General features: G+C 34.2%; 1 protein-coding gene across 1 annotated transcript in view; it reads right to left on the bottom strand.

Moving 5' to 3' along the window:
• Positions 1 to 21,104, bottom strand: part of LOC142975044 (uncharacterized) — a 49,226-nt gene that overhangs the window by 12,017 nt on the left and 16,105 nt on the right. Inside the window, exon 3 of the mRNA XM_076117686.1 lies at positions 12,563 to 12,701. Coding sequence (XP_075973801.1) covers positions 12,563 to 12,701 — 139 coding nt within the window. The remainder of the gene's footprint in view (positions 1 to 12,562; positions 12,702 to 21,104) is intronic.

Genomic DNA, 21,104 nt, shown 5'->3' with positions numbered 1-21,104 from the left:
GTAGTGGACGTAATATAAAGAAACAACGTAAGGCATGTTCCTAGATGGGATTGCATTCTGGTAATATGTTGTTTTAGTAGTGCTGTCACGGCTGTTATTTTAGAGAGAATTTCTTGGTTCTTGGACATAATATGTGGTTGTTAGCAGTGCGGTAGATATCAGATTTTATTACAAATGAAATGTCATAGGGATATGTTTAGCCGGCAAATAAACTAGAGTAGATTATGACGTTATAAGAATTCGATAAATGTTAAAAAATAATTTGATAAATGGAAAAAATACTCGAAACTTAGCTTTATACATTATGGTGTTGGTCTATTAGCATAATTCAGATGCTAGCAACGATCACACTTGAAATTTTTCAAGCTCAAATCACAGCTAAATATCACTAACTTCACTTCAGCTTCACTAACATTTCCTAATTGAATTTTATGACAACAAAGAACAAACCTTAATATATCTTATACAAACGTGTAGTATTTCATGGTCCAATTACATCACAGTACATTACGCGCCAGGGTTCCTCCTAACATATTACATATTAGATATTCGAGACGGCTATCCCGCAAGGGATTACTCTATTTGTATTGTAACACTACCACTGTCCACTTAGTAATGGCGTCCCTAAACTAGGGGTCATCTTGGTGTTTTAATTAGTGGTTTGTTAGAATGTTATTGTGGTGCTTGGGGAAAATGGGATTATGTGGACGTTGTGACGGGAAATTTTGTTGGGAAAATGTTTTCTGCATCCGCAGGGATTACAATTTAAGACTAGGATATTCTTTTTATACAAATGTTTGCTGAAATGACGAAAACTCAGCATGGAATTGTGGTATAGTTATAGTATTTTCTTGTAAATTATCATAAGTTAATTGATTGATGTCATTTCATAAGAGAGTAAGCTGGCAAGGAGATACAATTCAAGTGGAAAATGTAGTCATTGAAGGCAACCACAAAGAAACTGAGAAGTGAGTATCAAGCGACAGTATATAGAATAACATAATACGACACACCAATCCATTTATAACTGCCGAAAATCTATACGAATCAATACAAAATTACAATTGTAAAAGCAATTTCGTAGACATATTAGCTCCATTACATTACCTAGTGCTGTACTGAATACCTAACAAGGTCGTCAGCTAAATCTATTCTACCTTTAATGATATTTTTTCCTTCATCAGACACCTTTTATTCAATGAAAATGTTGCCGCCAGACAGATTGGCTGCCTTCGCTCTTATTGTACGACGTACTTCCAAAATAGTACGTAAGCCGAAGAAATATGAAAAGTAATAAGATGTCGGTGAAAGTTTCGTGCTCGAAATGAAATATTTGACGGAAATAAGTCCTTTTGCAGGTTTCTAGAACGTATTAAGATAAGTTTCTACTAGATATTTTCATTTTCTAAGAAGCTAATTGGGTGTTCGACTGGGTTAAAAAATTTACTTGTACTTGTAAAAGGTTCATCTAAAATGTTTAGGCTATGTAATTTTTTCGTGAACAATGCTGAAATTGTAATTATTACAGCCTGAAACATTTTATCAGGCACTCATTTGATACAAGGAAAATATGAAACTCTGACGTCACTATACCGTATTTCTATACTAAAATATGTTTTAACATTTTATAAAGAGTAGCTATTTTAACTGTTGTCAAGTACCCAATTATCGCAACAACACTTTGAAAGTACACAGACACAAAGTAGAACGGGATTTATAAATCAATTTTATTTATTTCTGGTGGAAGCGAATCTTACGGCACCCAGGACAATACCCACAAAACCATAAACTTGTGTTACTTATTTACTTACAAGCAGTTCATGGTTTCGTATCCATTTTCTTTGCCAAAATACAGTGATATTATAAAACTCTTGCATTTTAAAGATGCTAATACACTCTCGTAAAAGAATATGACCCATATTCTGCGTGCATTTTATCTCGGTAAGCAGTACCCAACTGGGAATGCTCAATTTTCTTCATATGCATACAAATCTTGTATGAACGCGCCATACACAATGTTATGATAACGATCCAATTTCTTGTTGCAAATAAAATAGACGTATATGAAATGAAATTGCATTTTTCTTGCATCTTTATTTTGAACACAAAATTACTTTGGTTTGTTCTTGCTCCATTTTGCGGTGACACAGTCAGAATAGTCAGAACCTCAGAAAGTAGAGTTAAAACCCTGATCATCTCGCAAAAGTGCTACTTGACTTACCCCCAGTTTCTAAGGTACATTTAACGGTAGTTTATCGATTCAATAGCCTTAAAACTCATATAAGAAAAGCGCTATTAAATAGATAAACTACCGTTAAATGTACTCAGAAACCGGGGGTAAATATTTTATGATGAGATGCGAATATCTATTAGAATACGTACCTGAATACTTTAAAGTTTCAGGTGACATAAACGGATACGGGTACAATTTCCAGGGAGAACGTTTCTTTAGTTGATTTAGCAGTAAACAAGTGCACATTTAGAATTGTATTTAACTTAGCTCTAGGAACGTGAATCTAGTTCAGCATCAGGTGGGGTGGAATCAGACCTCTTTGCTCCAGTTACGCGTGTGTGTGGGACTAATTACTGAAGTTCATTGAACTTTATGACGTCATGCTTGTGAACGCAGGTGCTGTGGGAAATACTTTAGAAGTTGAGAATATCTAGTCAGTTTTGTTATTAGATATAATATAAATTTACCTGTTTTTGGTTGATTGGATTTCCTAGTAATAATGTTTTTTATTTTTAGCTTATTCATTTCGAATAAGCTGTGGTTAGTTTCCCCCAAAATTATGATCTAATTTTCATCGTTAAATGTCTGAAAATAGCTTTTCTCCTAAATATTAATGATAGCTAGAAGCGAAACGATGTAACCGGCTAATGATCGATCTATTCTAGCTAAATTAGACAGTACGGTAGCCAAAAGTTTCGTTAACAAATTGCAGAATAATTAGAATATTATATTTTCGTTTTAAGTCAACTTTTCTTTTAAGACCATAAATAACAGGGTTTTAAGAGCTGCATCATTATTGATTTAGATTTTATTTGTAAGAAATTCGAATAGTGCTATAAACCCCGTCGTTACTCTTTGTAGAGTAACACCGGGGTTTATAACTATTTTCACGTAAGCCTTTAGGTTTAACTCACGGATATGTGTGTGTCTTAAATATTTGCTACGTCCCATCTTTGCCACAATCTAGTCCCGAAAGGCATTATTACGAAATTATTCCGTCCTCGCTAAAAAACGAAAGGATATCAAATTACAAAATTAAAAAGTTCGTCACGAAACGTGGTCTGAAATCATGTCCGAATTAATCTAAAACTTTGGTAGCCCTAGAGACAAAGGCGGTACGAGCCCGCGTCAAAACAACCGCTGCTCAAGGTCACACCGACGATTTAGTTTTAAACCCGTTTTAACTTTGACATTTCAGCTGACAGCCAGCCCTGAATCGGGTGTCTACGAACAGAATACACTTTAAATTGATTTTATAATGTAAGTAAGTACAGAAATAGAACTCAAATTAGAAATTAGCTGTAACATAAAGCTGGAAAATATACATACATAAAATTACGCTTTCCATACAGGAAGGCAGAGACTAGAGAACGCCACTTGGTACGATTCTTGCAAACTGCCTTTGCTCCATTTACATCCATACATCTTGTCATAAAGGAAAGAAAATATGTTTCAGTAAAAGTAATTAACTGAAATCATCTCCAATTTCTTGGAACTGTTCTTTCTTTAAAGCTTCTAAAAGAAATAATAAATCCTGCTAAAGTAAATTTCCTTTGAAAATTGAAGTCGGCTCAAATAGTTCTCGGAACGACTGTTAGCCGACTCTGGAAAACGATATAAGATTCCAGCAATCTAAGTTTGTGCTCGCTCGGTGTACGCTGCGAGTTATTTGCGATGCAGCGTCCGAAGTTTACGTTATATGAACCTTACCTGCTGCATTCGTGAGTTTGAGAGACTGAAGAAGGATTTTAAATTTTGTTGGTGTTATTTTTAAGTAAGTATATGAATACCAAAAACACCTTTAACTAAAGAGTTGAAGGTGTTTTTGGCATTCATAAATACAACGTAAGAATAAGTAAAAAAGGCGTTTTACATCATGATTATCAAGTTATTTCATCAGTTTTTTCTACCCGAGACTGTATCTCTGATATGCAGGCATCTCCTACCGAACGAAGGGTGAGCCCTGAGTCCACCATGCTGGCCAAGTGCGGTATAATGATAAATTGTCGTACTCTGGTACTAAAGTTATACCGAACGCCACCTTTGCACGCTAACATTTTCAGAAAGAATTAAGACTGGCCCGCGGCTGTAGTTTTATTGTAAAGTATTTATATCGTTCCTCTTTAAAACTTAATAATCATTTTATAGTTTGCCAGCTTTATAGATTTCCATAGCCTTTTAGCATTATAAGTCTGCATAGTAGCGTTAACGATAGCTTAACATGACACGTGCGGCACGGAGATGTCTAGACAAATAAACATCGGTCACCTACCTATAATGTTGGCTGGTATACAAATAAGTATTATTTAAAATTCTTAATTTATATAAACGTAATATGTATTTAGAATCAGTGAAATATTTTTATAAATGATTTTGACATAAAGTTAATTATTTTCATGAAAATTCTTCTATGCTTGTACTATTTTTCACAGTTACACAAGAATTTAATTATCGAAATAACTATTTACATATACTTTCTTTTACTCATATCAATATTTTACCTTTAACTAAATAGGTATATTATTTATTATCATTGATCATAGTTTCAATTCAATAATTATTTCAAGTGCCATAGATCGTTAATCCAATAATTTGATTAATGTTTTTCATATTCATAACTTTGACAATAAAATATTTATGTCCATTAATTTCACTGAATAAATTTTTACAGCACCGTTTTTGTGGTCGAAGAGATAATTAAAACGCAGAATTCGTTTTTGTTTTAATTTCTTCCCTTCCCAATATTTTCCATCCTGTTATTCTTTTTTTAGCTTTTGACTATTTTCAAAGCTGTCACCACTGGTCTAAAGTTTCTAGGCCAAAGTTAAACTAGAATAAAAACACATAGATAGTCAAAAGATCGATTGACGCAGTGGGATATTTGCCGCCAGCACTGCGAAAACTAATTAATATGATTTACACTAGTTGCAAACGAGAAAATATTTTACTATTGCGAGGCTTACATGTTTAGCAATAAAAATATTTATTGAAGGCTAAGTTTTTATTACAAACTAGTATAAATCGATGCTATAATATAACTGATAAACTGATGAAATATTCAAGTAGTAGGTAGCAAAGAATACCTACTACCCAAATAAAATAAATATGTGTTGATAATTTGAATCTAGGTTATTTTATATTAAGGTAAATTTTGTTACATTTTTTGGTTATATTGTACGAAAATATTTGACTAAAATTTTGTGACCTAAATATAACCAGAGATATACTTTCAGTGTTTCTAATTTCTGTGTAAATAGAATTTACCTACAATCCTACAATTTGCCAAATACACGGTTAACATATTAATGTTATTGAAACAGTTTATTTCATTAAATATATTGTGCTTTGAACTTCAGCTTTCGTGTATTGTCAATAAATCATTTAATCAGTCAATTCGTGTGAACATAATTCGTAATTGATTTCACAATAAATTCTCGTAAACGAATCAATTATGTCACATGAATTGTGATTTATACAATTGAAATGTTCCACAAAGGAATTACTCGAGAATTCTGATTTGTTGCCCTCAATAAAACGAAACATGAAACGTCCCTACGATATTATTTTTTCTTTCTTCCCTTTTGCGCTACGTGCCGACTTAAATGATTTATTTAACGATAATTCATTAGTATTGCTTTGCTATCCAACTTTTCCTGTAATATGGCGCTGTGCCATACAAGTCACAGTTACATAACATACTTTCAATGAATAAAAATTGTTACCTAAATAATTTTATAGATTCTCCAGAATGCGACCTTTTCATTATGATTTTGTAAGTACTGGCTGATTTCCACGGAAAAATTACAAAACGCCATTAAAGTTTTCTTCTTAATTCTATTTTTATAAAATTAATGGCGTTTTGTCATTTTGTTTTGATAAATAGTGGCCACGATGCTTTTTATTTATTACTTTACTTGCAAACTTTTTAAACAGTTGAATCGTTTAGTAATTTTATTACTAAAGTATTTATTTCTTTTATAAGATAAAATATGAAAGAACTTCGTTTTCATAATCGATGTGTTACATAATTATTAACTTACTAGGTACAGCATATTATTGTGAAAATACGTGTATATATTTTCTTATCCGTCTTTCTTTTCATTTCTTTCAAACTTCGTCACTTCTTGTTGAACAAAAACTAAATCGCTTAAGGATTGGGGGCTAACAAATGGTACAAGTTTAGTATGCGGGCTTCGATTTTCTTCCCGGACATTTATATAATATGCTTGCACGTTTTACGAGGTTCCTTTATGACGTCATCTAGAATATTAAGCAACTTCCGAGTGTTGCCCGAACGTGGCATTAGCATTAATGATGTTGGTACACCGGCAGTTTTTTTCTTGGCATGTTTCAATATGACATATAATATCCTGGCTTGCAATAGGAGTCAGCATTTCAATTCTAGTTTTTTTGCTAAACCTTAGCGCAGGAAGGGCTCTAGCTAATGATTTAAAGTGCCAGTAGCTGTGTCAGTAACTAATGATAACCAAAATTTAAACTTCCTCTAACCATACATAATTGTTTTAAAGGTTAGTAAGTAAACAAACAAGTCTAAGCAAATAGCAATAAATCTCAACCCCTTGCGAGAGCCCTTTAATTACTTCGACCAGAAGTGTAAATTTCAATAACAAGTTTGAAGACCCAACTCCTTATGAAAATGTGTAGTCATTTGTTATAACAGACAGGCGATCATGTGTGAAATATATTAGGGTCGAGGAGAATCGTATTTGATCCCAACTCGCTCTAATTGGAGCCGAAGATAATGAAAGTCTCGTTGCTCGCCATTCCATTATCGAGTAAAGGGGAATCTTGAAATATTGGATAGTTAATTGTCTAAGACCAAAACTTAATTTTGCTTGAAATACTAATTAAAAGATATTAAAGCGCCTAAGAATAAATTATATCGCTTCACGCCACTTTCATTTAGAAACCAAAACAGGGATTAAAAAGAAAAATATTTTTTCAGCCGATCATAAAAAAGGATTTACTAATTTATAGCTCAAATATTACTGCTTTTTATATGGCAACATTTCACGGGGTTAATTCGGAAAAAAATCGCGACGTTATGGTCTAACTGGCAGTGTTGCGTGAGAAACAAAAATCTGTCAAGGTGAACCTTAAAACTTTTACAATGTTAATAATGGGCTTGCGAAATGGCTTCGTCGTTCATAAGTATATCGATAACTAGTCTACAAGGATATACGAGAAAAAGCTGAACGTAATATTATCTTGGCTGCCTTCTTAAATGCAAAACATGTGTAAATTTTATTCTTATTGAGCAAATTTCATTACCGTACATGGTGGAACGAAATTTGGCAGCCTCTCCCACGCCGGGAATATTGGTTGGTTGAACATGGCACGCGAACAAAGCAACGAATGTAGTTATGTAATTATATTGTTTCTGCTTTGTCAAAATAAACTCAGACTATTTCAGTATTTCCGCAATCTGCCACGACATAATCCAGCAGTAATTACTTAATTGTCTTTAAAATAATCCAGATATTATCGTTTGCTCGCAATCTTGAATAAGTTACCAAAGCTTTACTTTTTTAAAATTCCTAGTCTCGAAATTCATTTATAAGGTTTCTTATTCATTCAGTTTATTTTTATGCGAGACTTAGAGTTATTTTTTTTACGTTTAGAAAATAAAGGATAATTTATTATCCTGCTAACGATAAAAGTATTAAACTTTGTAGTGCTCTAGAACGAATAGAATTAACTTAAAACGATCATTAATTTCAGCCGACCCATCAATTGAAGGTCGGCTCACAAACAGAAACAGAATAACACGATTACTTTCAAAATGAAAAATATACTTATACACGACAAGTTTTATACTTATGTAACAGAACATTCAGTTTGGCAAAACTTTATTTTGCAACAGCAGAAATACACAAAAGAGGGTCTATGGTCCACGCATAAACAGGCAAAGGTATGCTTTTGTACAGCCACATTTTGGCGAATGGACGTGGTTTTTAGGCCCGTTGTTAGACACAACTCTCTTTTGCGGTTAGCCGACCTAAAGTTTAGTCCCAGCCTCTGAATATTTGAAATTGTAACTAAATCTCAATCATACTTTGCATTTAAATTATATTATTTCACTAACATAAATGCGTAGGTTACGCTTCTGTGTTGTTGAAGCGTTTTATTCCAAAGTTCCGTTTCGAAATTGAAGATTACAAGAAAGTAATTAAACTTTTAAGAGTTTTCATTGACTTTGGATTAAGGAGCGTGATCTTATTACGTGGGTGGTGATCGCGGAGTGGATAATGCTTGTTAACATTAAGCGAAATAAATTAACTTAATTAACACTTATTAAGTACGGTTAAAGTTATTTTGAACTTGAAATCGGTATCGGTAACGTCGAGTTATTTTTATTCGTGTTATAATCATCTTTAATGTAAATCTTATTTTGCTCTCCATTGCCTCCACAGTCAAAGATTTCAACTAAAGAGGCTAATAAATTGGTGCTTACGCGTGTTGTCTGGTAGACGAATCTGAACCATTAGGTACTTTTAAGAACAAATAGGTGTAATTTTTTTTCGTGAAAATGTTCGTCTCAACAAAACGAAGGTCGTTAGACATGTGACAACTTCAAACAAATGCTGAAACTGGCTACTTTATACCTACGAATTTGTCCTTCAAGAAGTGTAGCTCGCATGAAAGTAAAATGAAGCAATAAATTGTCTTCGATTTTGTGAATTTCTTTTGATATAATACAAGTTCATTTTAAAGTTTGTTTAATGTCTTCAGTTCTTGATTTACGGTGTAATGAAAACGCAAATTATCTCACGAAATTTAAGCTCGATCGATCGCTTTACGCCATCACCATTTGTCTGCCAGTCTCGTGCTAATCCACAGATTATACAGAATGAATTAAATCATGTTTTGGCAATAAATCTCCATTGGATTACTAAAAATAAACTCGCTACTGACATTTACATGTACGTTCAAAAAGTATTGTAGAATTTCATCGCAGAATAAACGTTATTCTTTGTAATTCCTGTCAGGCACAGATGGTGAGGCGCCATTTATAAACGCTTAAGCAAAAAAAGAAATGTAGAGTTTTTAATGAAACGCTTTTGTTAATAAAAAGTTTGGGTGTGTTTTGGACAGTTGATACTACGATATTGCAATGCCTACGTTTATTTAAACTACACTTTAGTTGAAGTAAAAATACTTTCTTTTACAATTTTAAAAAGTGTTTTTATTAGGCACTTAGTAAAAAACATATTTTATACAGAAAAGTAAAAAGACGCCTAAGTAAAACGAGGTTTGATTTTATCCTAATGTATAGATTCATAGAGGGAGGTACCCTACAGCGGTCAAGCCCTTTTATCGAGCATTTCTGCCATAGCATTCTCATAGCAATCCATCCATCTTTATTTATAAACCCTTTTCCTCCAAATCTGTTCTCAATATTCTTCTCATCCTCTCATAATACAGTTTATCTCTTACACAATATGTGACGTATGTTCCACTCTTCATACACGAGAGAAAACAACGCAGTAATGAAACGCAAACGTTGACTGTGAAAACTGTTTGTTATGTATAAACCAAATAAAATGTTGTGTACGCAACAAACTCTGATTAATTGATAAACTGACAGGCTATCACGGGCTATTTACAACCTGTCAGGCTGTAGCTGACCGTTTTTACATTTAAAATTGATTACTGAGTCTAGGCTTTGGGCACGTTAAACTATTTTTCTTCAAGTAGGACATTAAATAGACGACTCAAATTAAGCGGCTCAATGTTGTAGTGCGATTTCAATACAATTGTGAAAACTTCGTCTCTAGCAATGAATGCGACGGCATTCGGAATCGCTCGGCAGAATTAGTTCTTCTACAATACGCCAAAGTTTTCATACAAAAACTGTCTTGCTTCTTGCTAATTATAGGAAGTCGCCCTTTGGAAATCGATTGTACCATAGTAACTATTCTCGAAGCTATTATCGACTTAAAAAAGTTCTTTTACCGGATTTGAAAAATCAACATCACTACATTTTTGTAGTACCTAAACCAAAACGTCAAAATCTCGACCCGAAATCGAAAATTCAATAACAAAACTATTGTTTGTAATCGTTCAACAACCAACACAAATACGTATGTATTTTTTATAGCACAAGCCATTCCTTCGGCATTCACACAAACAATTCCAATTACCACGAGTTGAGTGTCACGTGAGAAATAACATCAGTGAAGTGAGGAATTGTTCAAGGGTTGAAAGTTTCCGCCATCGCGATGGAATTCAGATTAAAGTGTGTTACGTAATTTATTGAGCAACGTTTCGACGTGTGGTGTAATTTTTTGTGTGGTAATGAGTGCAGGTTTGACAGTTTACTAATGTTTAGGTTTATTTTAAGACGATGATGGGTGAACGTGAATTAAATATTCACTAATACCATGCTCGAGAAACATTTTATTTATTGGTGAAAACTGCATAAGATTGTTTTCAGTACATATTGAATTTATCGCGAAAAGACAGACACATGCGAGGAGGGAACTTGATTTTAAAATAGATTAACTATTTATACACCTACAGCAGGTGAAACAAGACTTTGTGATATTCTCTAATATTTGATTGTATTTCTTGATATTTTGATTAATTTTTAGGTTCGGGTTTTGGAACTCGAATCGAATTTTTGACCAACCAGTTAAGTTGTTGTACAAGCAATAAAGCAGAGACATTAAAATTTAATTAATTTATATTGTTGAACAAATAGCTTTTATCAATGCTACACAAAACACATTAAACAAATCCCAAAAGCTAATATGGCTCGCAGGACAGTTAAAAAGGTAAACAAATTAAGGTAATTATTTACAAGCTACAAGTTGTCCAACATGTTGGACGACAATGTCCATCGTGTTTGCAGGCATTTATTATTGAAGGCAGTAGTACTACCAACATGTAAAGAGCAAAACATCAATTTGAACTTTACCAATTTCATAACAAGTTTTTGCCCTTGATGATTCTCATGAATACTTTTTTGTTTTGAAATATGTTTGTCATGCGATACTTTGTTTTAGTGTCTGCTTCTTTATTTATTCATATCAACAATTTAGAAAGAATTGTAATAAAAGTACAACGACGCAAGACAATTGCTTGACATACAACTGAATACAACTCACTTTTAACCAACCAGCTCTTTTTAGAATAATATTATTCATGTAAGTTCTTCGTAGCGTTATGCTACAGTGCTACGTCGTAGCAAATTTCGTAGCAATGAATTTCCATTTTTACAATACTACGAAATGATAAAGTACCAAGAAATACAACTTCTAACTGAATTTGTGGATTCTTGTTTAAATTATGTACTGCGGGAACTAACACGTGATATATTACATAATTTAACTTCGTACCTTCTCATAATAGTAAACGAACTTACTAAAGGTAGCATACTAACCTAGTTAGGTTTCTATATTAACTGAAGTAGGAACTTAAACTGGAGGCTTACAATGTGGCTTCACGAATTTATAGAGGAATTTAGAATGCACAGTTCGCGCTTGCACGTAGAATCGTTCGAACACGTTCCGCGTCTAGCATCTTACATCTACTCTGCACAGATATTTTATACGTTTATATTGGATACTGTTTGATGCTGACTTTTGAATATTGAACTAACTGACCTTCGCTGCTCCAATACATTTGATTCTCGTAAAATGTAAAAGGTTCTTGAAGACGTTTCCACCTTTGAAAATGGCACGCAAATGATTGCAGTGGTTATTGCTTGCATGAACTTACATTCGAACAGTCTGTGACGTCATACAATTCTTACGACATAATGAGAATGAGTTACGTAACTTTATTCTTTTTGAAAGAGTAAGGTCTTTATGATTGAAAAATGTGCGATATTCCCGAGAGTGTGGCACGTGTATGTCTGGGTATTCTCAAAGACACGGTATGTTTCTGAGATGAAATTAATAAAACCCACTGGGATTTATCCACGTCTGGAAGTTAACTCGTGCGATTGAAGTTAATTTCTTTGATGAAAAATGTGTAGGTTCTTTTTAATATGCTTTTATTTTATTCTGCCGCTTAGATTTTTTAACAGAGATGATATAATGAATGTATTCGTAAGTTGAAAATAAATACGTACAGCCGAAAAGTTTAACCTTGACGACTGCAAAATACTCCAATTGGAATTGATTTTTAAGTAAATTATGTAGAGCATTAGGGTTAGACCGAACGATAGTTTAATCGAAATAATTACAAATCCTGTGGATTAGTTAGCACACCTTCAGGAATCAACGGAATGATTATAGCTAAAAGACAACATTCCTTAATCTTCAATGTAGTCAGTCAGTCAGTCACATATGCTCTGCTTACCTTGACGACTTTCTCGTCGAGCAGCCACTGCAGCGCGGTGTTGGAGGCGTTGGCGAGCGCCGCCAGCGCCGCGTGCTCCCACACCACCTGCTCCCAGTGCTCTGTCATGATGGCCGCGCATAACATCGCCGTCGAACAGCTGCCACAAACAAAAACAATATTACCTTAGTTCAGGATATTAAGGGCCAGCTTCGCGGCTTACGGATAAAGCTACGCGAGAAATAAAGTGACAGTAAACGTGTGAAAATAACTGTCCAAATGCCACTTGATTAGATTACCGACTCTTATTCAAAAGTGGTGAAACCTGTGCTAACTATTCACGGAGATAGATACTTATGCAGACACTACTTAACGTAAACATTTTCAAACGTGTTTTTGTTTTCAAGGTGTAGAATTTATAGTATGAGGAATTTCTAAGCTGCACTATTTTCCAGAAAGCACTTTAAAATCGATTAAGGTCTAATGCTCACGCTATGTCTTCAATCTATTGCATCTTGCAAAAAGCGTTGCATGTAGTCTCGAGATATGGCGCCAGATGGCCACGTCCTCAAGATAAATGATACGAAAACTGCTGTAATTTCTCAACTGCCAGCACAAATTGTACGCTTGACATGAAATGAAATTATTTATTATAGTTTCAGCACTTTCAGCATTTCTACGGATTCCTTTCATTTCAGCTTTGGAATGGATTCTCGAATACATTGGGGAATGAAAACGCAGGATTTCATCACGCTCCATTATCTCGCGTTGTTTGTGAGAGTCGATTTGTGGAATGGTATTCCTTGACTTGATGACTTGACCGTAATTTAGCCCATTTGAGATCCTTCATTAGCTCGCCAGCGAATAAATGACTTGTGTAAGAGGTGTTAATGGATTCGCAAATCGTAAAGGTAGTAGTCATTCCGTCTAATGTTCAGTATAATAGTAATGTAGAGTACCTACAATATAAATTGGATTGTAAGCGATGTTTCAACAAGGATTAATCTAAAATATTCTGAAAGCAAAAGGTGCGAACTCAATTTATAGTCGTCGCTATAACAACATTTCTTTGTGACAAAGAAAGTCTGAAACAAGAGAAAACTCGAAGGAGTTGGCGAACTTCCAAAAGATGTTTCGATTTCAAAATTCTGTTAACTTTTTCACTGAAGTTAGCTTCGCGGAGTCGCTCAGACAATGTGTGCATATTTCATTGCTCTAGGGGCAAGTTCTTGCAGTTTAAAATATTTCTGTGTGAAGATTCAATCTGTTTGCACGATGTACGCTAAGCTAAAAGCTTTTACGGTTGGTACTTTAAGCCACTCTTGGTCGTTAAGACGTTGTGCCCTAATATCTGAAACGTGGGTGGAATACGGAAGACGGGTAAGACGTTACAATTAGGAACGATGACAGCGGTTCTGGTGCTGAACTCATGAATATTAAGCAGTATAAAAGCCAAATGGATCGGGAGATGAGACCTTCTAGAACGTAGCGAAGTCCGAATGACTATAGATCATAGGAGAGTTTGCTAAAGTATCGGTATTTCGAAAGTCGTAAAATATATTTGAGGGTTTACAGCCATAAATCCTTAGGGAGCGTGGAGCTTATATATGATATAGTTTCCATTTTATCTCGGTTATTGTTCTACGCAAGATAGTTTAGGTGTTGGTAAATAACATAACATACGTTGTTTTATGTGGGTCGATACTTCCTCAGTGCAGCCCGCCGGAGATAAAATGCCAGTGAAACGGGCAAAGGTAAAAAATATTCCGGCGTCGGAAAATATTGAACATTTGGTTTCGTATCTCCGCACATAAATATGAAGCACGTATTAGATAGCGGTAGTTTTTGGACATTTGTGCTATAAATCACAAAAAAATACTGTTGAAAAATCATTTTAAAGCGATTCTCCGCTACTTAAGCACTTTATTTACAAAGAATTTTCTCATAAATAAGTAAAAGTACCTAAATAGTACCTAAATGTGTTTAAACTCAGAGAGAATACAAAGTTTTGTGTTCACACATCGTTAACGAGCCCAAGTTAGTAGTTTCGAAAGCTCGGAATTAGACTCATGGCGATGTCCATTTTCACACAAAGCGAATAACATGAAGAGAAATACTAGCGATAACATTTTATGTTCATACGTAAAAATAATGTCTAGATATTGTCTAGGAAAGTTCGCTGGCAACAGTGCGATGGAATCGTTTCGTAGAATCAAGCTATTTACAGAAGAATATATTTTGTTACAGTTCACATGTTTTCAAAAGTTTGTTTGTGTTTTAAAGTAGGTGGTTCGTTTGCGGTTTTAAAGGTTATGCAGAAAGAATTTTTAAGTCTAGGGGTGTAGATTCATGTCGTCTGTCGATACTTTTACCATGTTATTATAACTCATTATCTTTGTTACAATACTTCTAATTATATTATTCTCGTGGGCACTATAAGGCTTATATAAGTTATCATATTCACAATAGCGAAATCCGCGTTTAAATTTTTATACACTATAGTGAAAGCAGGATCTTAAATTTTTTGGTGGTGTTCGTGTATTTACTATCAGTATCGTTGAGAAACCTTGACTATCCGCTGTGTATGAGTATATTTGCATTAGTGCATTCTTTACCTTAAGGTTAAAAAAGTGAGGTTATATTATAAGCTACATCGATTAATTTAAGGCCATACAGTTTACTTATGTATCGCATGACTTTCAACCATTTGTAATAGGTACAAATATTTGTAGATACATTTATTATAAAGTTTACTATTGCTGTAAATTATATAGAAATTGTACTGATGTTTTATTCACAGTTCGTGATTACTGTATGAAAGTAGATTGGTATCGGAGTTTCATAAATCGTTTTTATTCTTAAAAAACACATTAGGAGTTTTAATGTCTTTGTCTATTTACGATGTCGTTGTGATTTGTGTTTATGAATATTTTATTTTCATGTAAATGGAGCACTTACTACTTTGTTAGATTTCTATTCCTTAGCCTAAAACTTTCTGTACATATTACTGAATTATATAGTTTTATTATAAGATTTGGACTTTCTAGTAAATTAATACACGAACTAATGCCGGCTCAAAAAAAATCCATCATTAATTTGTCGGAAGTAAAATTTTAATCCGGCATTGCAGCTACATTTCAATATCTTCAACTTCATCATAATTTTAGAACGTCAAAACCGTCTCGCTTCTAATTTTCAGAACACGGCAAACTTCTGCCAAGTATAAACTACAGCCGGTAAAGTAGAGCGGCATGCAAAGATACTAAAAGCAATGGAGCCACTCCGTCATAAATGCCGTATCGAACTTCCTTCACGGGAGAGTTTCTTTAAAGTTTCCTGGCAACGTTCACTGAACGTTACATAACGTGATATTTTCAATACGACGTGAATAACAAAGAAAAGAGAACGTTGACACAACTTGCAATGAGTAACTGAAAAGCACAATGAAGAAACTTGTATTCTTTTATCTATACTAATATTATAAAGCTGAAGAGTTTGTTTGTCTGGTTGTTTGTTTGAACGCGCTAATCTCAGGAACTACTGGTCCGATTTGAAAAATTCTTTCAGTGTTAGACAGACCATTTATCGAGGAAGGCTATAGGCTATATACCATCACGCTACGGCCATAAGGAGCGGAGTAGCAACAAAAAATGTTACAAAAACGGGGAAAATTATGTCTCTCTTATGTAACGCAAGCGAAGTTGCGCGGGTCAGCTAGTTCTGTTATAAAAAGCGAGCTGAGATTGTTACAAAACTTGGAAGTGTCGCCGAGTTTAAACAATGTTGAGTAAGATATATAAGTGATTTTTTTTTACGTAATGGTCTTTTATGGACTGAGTGACAGAATTCACATAATACCTCCTAAAATCGCAAAAAAAGCTACTTATAGAATTCTAAAAACACTTTAGGGTCTCCGAATCATCTTTCGTCGTCATCTCCTAAGTAAAGAATTAAATATGAATTTCCTTTGTTGGCTATTCATTTATCATCGGATCAAAAAATCTGCCAAGATTTTCAGGATAGTGTCACAATGATAGGATTAGAACTGATTTATTGGGTCTCCTCGGTATTTTGATGCCAAATTGTTCAAAACTCTTTTGGCTATAAGAGGCTATCTAAGGATATAAGGTACGATTGCTAAATTTTATTATAACTATTGCCATAAAATGCTTGTCAAATAGAAAATAATTAATAATATTTTTTTTTATAAGGCTTGTTTAGTGAACTGTGTTAACTAAAACACATACCTATAGGCTAAACAATATTTTTATAGAATCACTTAAATCTTGAACCGTGAAAAAAATCTACGCTAATGGCGCATTGACCTTTTTTTATAAAAAATAAGTAAAATCTAGGTCTAGATCGTTACGGATACATATCTCAGCGCAATGGTAATTGCTTGCCGTCAGGTAGGACAGAATTTTATTCTTCCAAAGATAAAATGAACAAAAAAGATAATACTTTTACTTTTACGGCCAAAGGCCGGTGAACTTTATTTTTTGGTGACATTATTGCTATCTTAATAAGTATCGTGTAACACCGTGCCTTTGGGGAAACCTCGACGAAAGAGTGGATACGTTATTTTATTCAAGCCTCCTTGAAATAAATATACGACATACACATTAATATTCATAGCTGAAATATTGTGGTCGTTTTCCGAGGAATAAAGGGAAAAACTCGAAAGAAAGAAATTCTCTGGCGGAAGTATATTTGATTTAGTAATAAGTAGGCCGTTATTCCCTTAATTTTTTTGCACGTTGAAAGCGCGTAATAAAGTTGTAAGCTCTCCTTTTAGTGTACAATTTGTGTAGGGGTTTCGTCGGTAATTTCATTACAAAACTTTGTAATATTACCGCTACACGGGTTTGAATATTCTACTGAAATTTAATCTCTTATTGACTGACGCTGTTCGTTTGAGACTGTTCAAACAATCCTGGTGGCCATTCAGACGAGTTCAGGTATAATGGCAGGGATTGTAGCCTAAAGTCGTAACTCCAGATATTGCTCAGTGTCGATAAAGTCCTGTTTCAAACGTGAAAGGGGTTTACTTGGAACTGTACATAGAACCAAGTCGAACTTTCTCTTTAGCGTCTTCGCCTTTGTTTTCAAAGTTTCCCTTAGGCCTGATTTATACAGGTGAACTATAGTCGTAAAAACAAAGTGAAGGTATACCTTTTCGTGCAGGATTACCCCCGCAGTCCCAACAGCCAATTTAATGCCACGTAAACAGAAATCACCGAGGCACGGCAGTTTCGTTGAATTTGAATATATTTCTCCATTTCGGCTACAATCGATTTTGGGACCTTTTGCGGAATATTTGATATAAATCCCTCAAAACATTTTTGTATATAAATATATTGTAATGTTTTTGGATACAACAGGTCCTAAAGAGGTTAATGGGTAGGGTTTGTATTCTATTTTTTTTAATTCTGATTGCATTTTGTTTCAACGTATTGGGTACTATGCTCATTTGTTGTTTTCAGAAGCAGTAGCGCGAAACATAGAATAATTTGAGTTTTAGATTTTATGATCAAGATCAAATAATATATCGATACGAATAATTCGATAGTTGCATTCTTCTATCTGGGTACTGTATATAATAACATAAAAACTAAGCCTTACAGCTTACTTCGAATTATATGACAGAAAACCTAATTTGGCGTGTGTTGCGTGTGAAAACAACAGCATGAACGAATAACTCAACACGCCTATGACCGATAAACCTAAGAGAGTACTTATTTATAACATCATAATAATTAACAACACAGCCTATTTTCTGAAAGAAGGCTTACATCGAGCGTAAGATAGTAAATAAAAAAGGTCGAAAAATACCGTCTAGATATTTTTTCACTAACCTTTGAGATGGTCAAACGAAGATAGATGATAGGCTCAACTTTCAGCCTAGATTTATATTGTGTTTGCAAAAAAATATTAGAGCAATTACTAATTAACGGCTTTCGGCGACACGAGGCCATAATTAGTGGCGACATAAAGTTGTTATGTTTATAACTTTGTATAAATTAGTTATGTCTAGCTCGTTCGTGTATTAAATAATAATTTAATTAGGTCACGTACTAAAAACTGTGTACCTACTAATGTAAAGGTGTTTATGAATTACGTGCGCAAGCTTTAATGGCCGTCTTAATTCTTATCCATAAATGCTTAACACTACTAGTGTTTCGGAATCAGATTACTAGGTGCTTACATTTTTTTATATTTAATCGACATTGCGTCGCCGCCACGTTTTCATATTTTTGATACATTTTAAAGTAAGGATTTCATGTGGCACTATAAGCTGGTTACACTCACCTGTCAGTAAACGATGAAAGAGTTATGCAACATTAGCACGGATATTCCATAAATGGGTGGCCGCTTTGTATTATTTGAAAGTCACATAAAAAGACGGTCCTAGTTGTGGTCAATTAAGATAACAGCCGTTAAACCGTTTAAAAAGCTTTTCGAGCGTCCAGAACAACTTTGACACTGAGGTGATTATTACGTACCTATACCATAAATAAATAATAAGAACGATGTAAACACATTCTGTAATTCTTAAGTATTAAAAATATTTTAAGTAATAAACAACTAATTCTTATTATTGTCTTGTAGTTTCAACAAGTCAACAGCATTTTTGTAATTATGTTGAACATAGACAAGCGCGTAGTCAGGAGAATTTAATATTTGCGTAACTAATAATGTAAGTAAACGTAGCAAAAGTTTAAATGTCATTGTGTTGAACACCGCCAAGGGAAATCTGGCGCCACGTCTTAAGGTTAACTCGAGCTAATGAAATTTAACTTTGTAAACATTATTTCGGTTAATACATTTCTTGAGAGCATGCAAAGTCTCCAACCTGCACTTAGCCAGCGTGGTGGACTCAAAGTCTAACCCCTCCCTCATTACGGGAACAAACCCTTGCCCAGCATTCGGACAGTAATGGTTTAAAAAAATGATTTTGTTATTCACATACTTGTGAATTTTAATAATTTTACTTAAGGGAGCGGTATTTTGTAAAAAAAATGGTACATTTAATGTAAATATACAGAGTACCCTGACCGTGGGCCGTTAACTGACAGTAAATAAGTCAGCTTGTGACCGCGGCTCTTGCACCGAAACGTCAAACTCATCCAATGAAAATGCATGGTCGCGTTTAGTTTTACATTATATTAGGTTTAAGTTTCACGTTGGTTAAAGCCAGACAGATAATAAAAAAAATAAAAATATAATGAGTGTTACGTACAGTACATTGAAGAGTAATACGTAGGTCTTAAGCCCACAGTACGCGGCTACTAATTATAATACTATTGTTCTCTACATTTTAAGCTCCCTACTTTGTTGGTTGACAGTTATTTACGATGTTACGTTTTAAGTTAATTTTAAAGCGGAGATAGCATTTACATAATCCAAATGTTGGAAGGTATGCTAATGTCCACGAAAACAAATTGAATTGTGTTTTCGTGTCCATATTTCTTTCATAATTTATGTAAATCTGTGGCCGCAAGCATTACGAATTTATTTCATCAAAGCTTTGACGTAAATAATATAACAAGCGTCTACAAAATGGTTTGAATAACAAACTTTATAAATATATATTCACTAAATATTTTCAACTCAAAGTAATGTTTTATTGTATCGAAATATCGTCATGTGTCTCGTAGCTGGTCTACGCAGATCTACGTCGTAGCAATATTGCTACAGACCTCTACGAACGTGGCGATTAATTTGTAAACGTAATTCATGATTTATGTTGAACGAAACCGAATAAATATTCATAAGTGAATGAATAAACATCGAACTGGCTTTTATTTTCCGACATTGCCTCCGGGTGTCCGCCCGTAAATCCTGTGCAGATATAAAAAAACAAATGAAATTTAAGGCTAGTGCGCCTATATTTTTTTATGGAATGTCGTCTTTGAACTAGCTGTCTTCGTTGCTAGAGAGGGGGTCGAGATAGGTCACTTGACACTTTCATACTTAGGTATTCGTAGCATTTGCTTCACGAGACGGGACGCGTGATATGAAATTGTGAAATCTCATATTTGTCTAGTCTAGTTTCGTGTGATATGAATCTCTAAGCTTTACATCGCTGCCTTAGAAAATGTTATACAAAGGTTTACACTTCTTACGTTCTATGTATGTCATCAGATTATCCTTATTTGTTGGTATATTTTACTAGGACGTGTTGTGGCATTTTCTTTTTCGTGCCAACGGTATGACCAATCTATCTTTATATTTTTTTCTAACGTTGGAAACATGTTGAGTATATCTTTAACTTCAGCGAAGGTACAGAACGTCAAGAAAGCAGCGGTAGAGACTCAGGAGTCAAAAGCACACTTTATATTTCATAGATCTATACCATGGTAAATGTGCCTGTGATGTCTTATTATATGCGTGGGTGAAATAGGCTTCCATCCAGCAACTATCTAGACATCATAAGGCACCAAAACAAATAGTTTACGTCATCAGACAGACAAACATACATTCCCATTAATAATATGAGTGTAGATACATAATATTTAGCAGGGTGGCTGAATCGATTGTCGGGCGAGGCGCCAAAGCGTCT

The sequence above is a fragment of the Anticarsia gemmatalis genome, chromosome 8 (assembly GCF_050436995.1).
Source record: "Anticarsia gemmatalis isolate Benzon Research Colony breed Stoneville strain chromosome 8, ilAntGemm2 primary, whole genome shotgun sequence".
Lineage (NCBI taxonomy): Eukaryota > Metazoa > Arthropoda > Insecta > Lepidoptera > Erebidae > Anticarsia > Anticarsia gemmatalis.
Note: the sequence above shows the minus strand (reverse complement) of the source record. Positions and strands in the feature narration are given on the sequence as shown.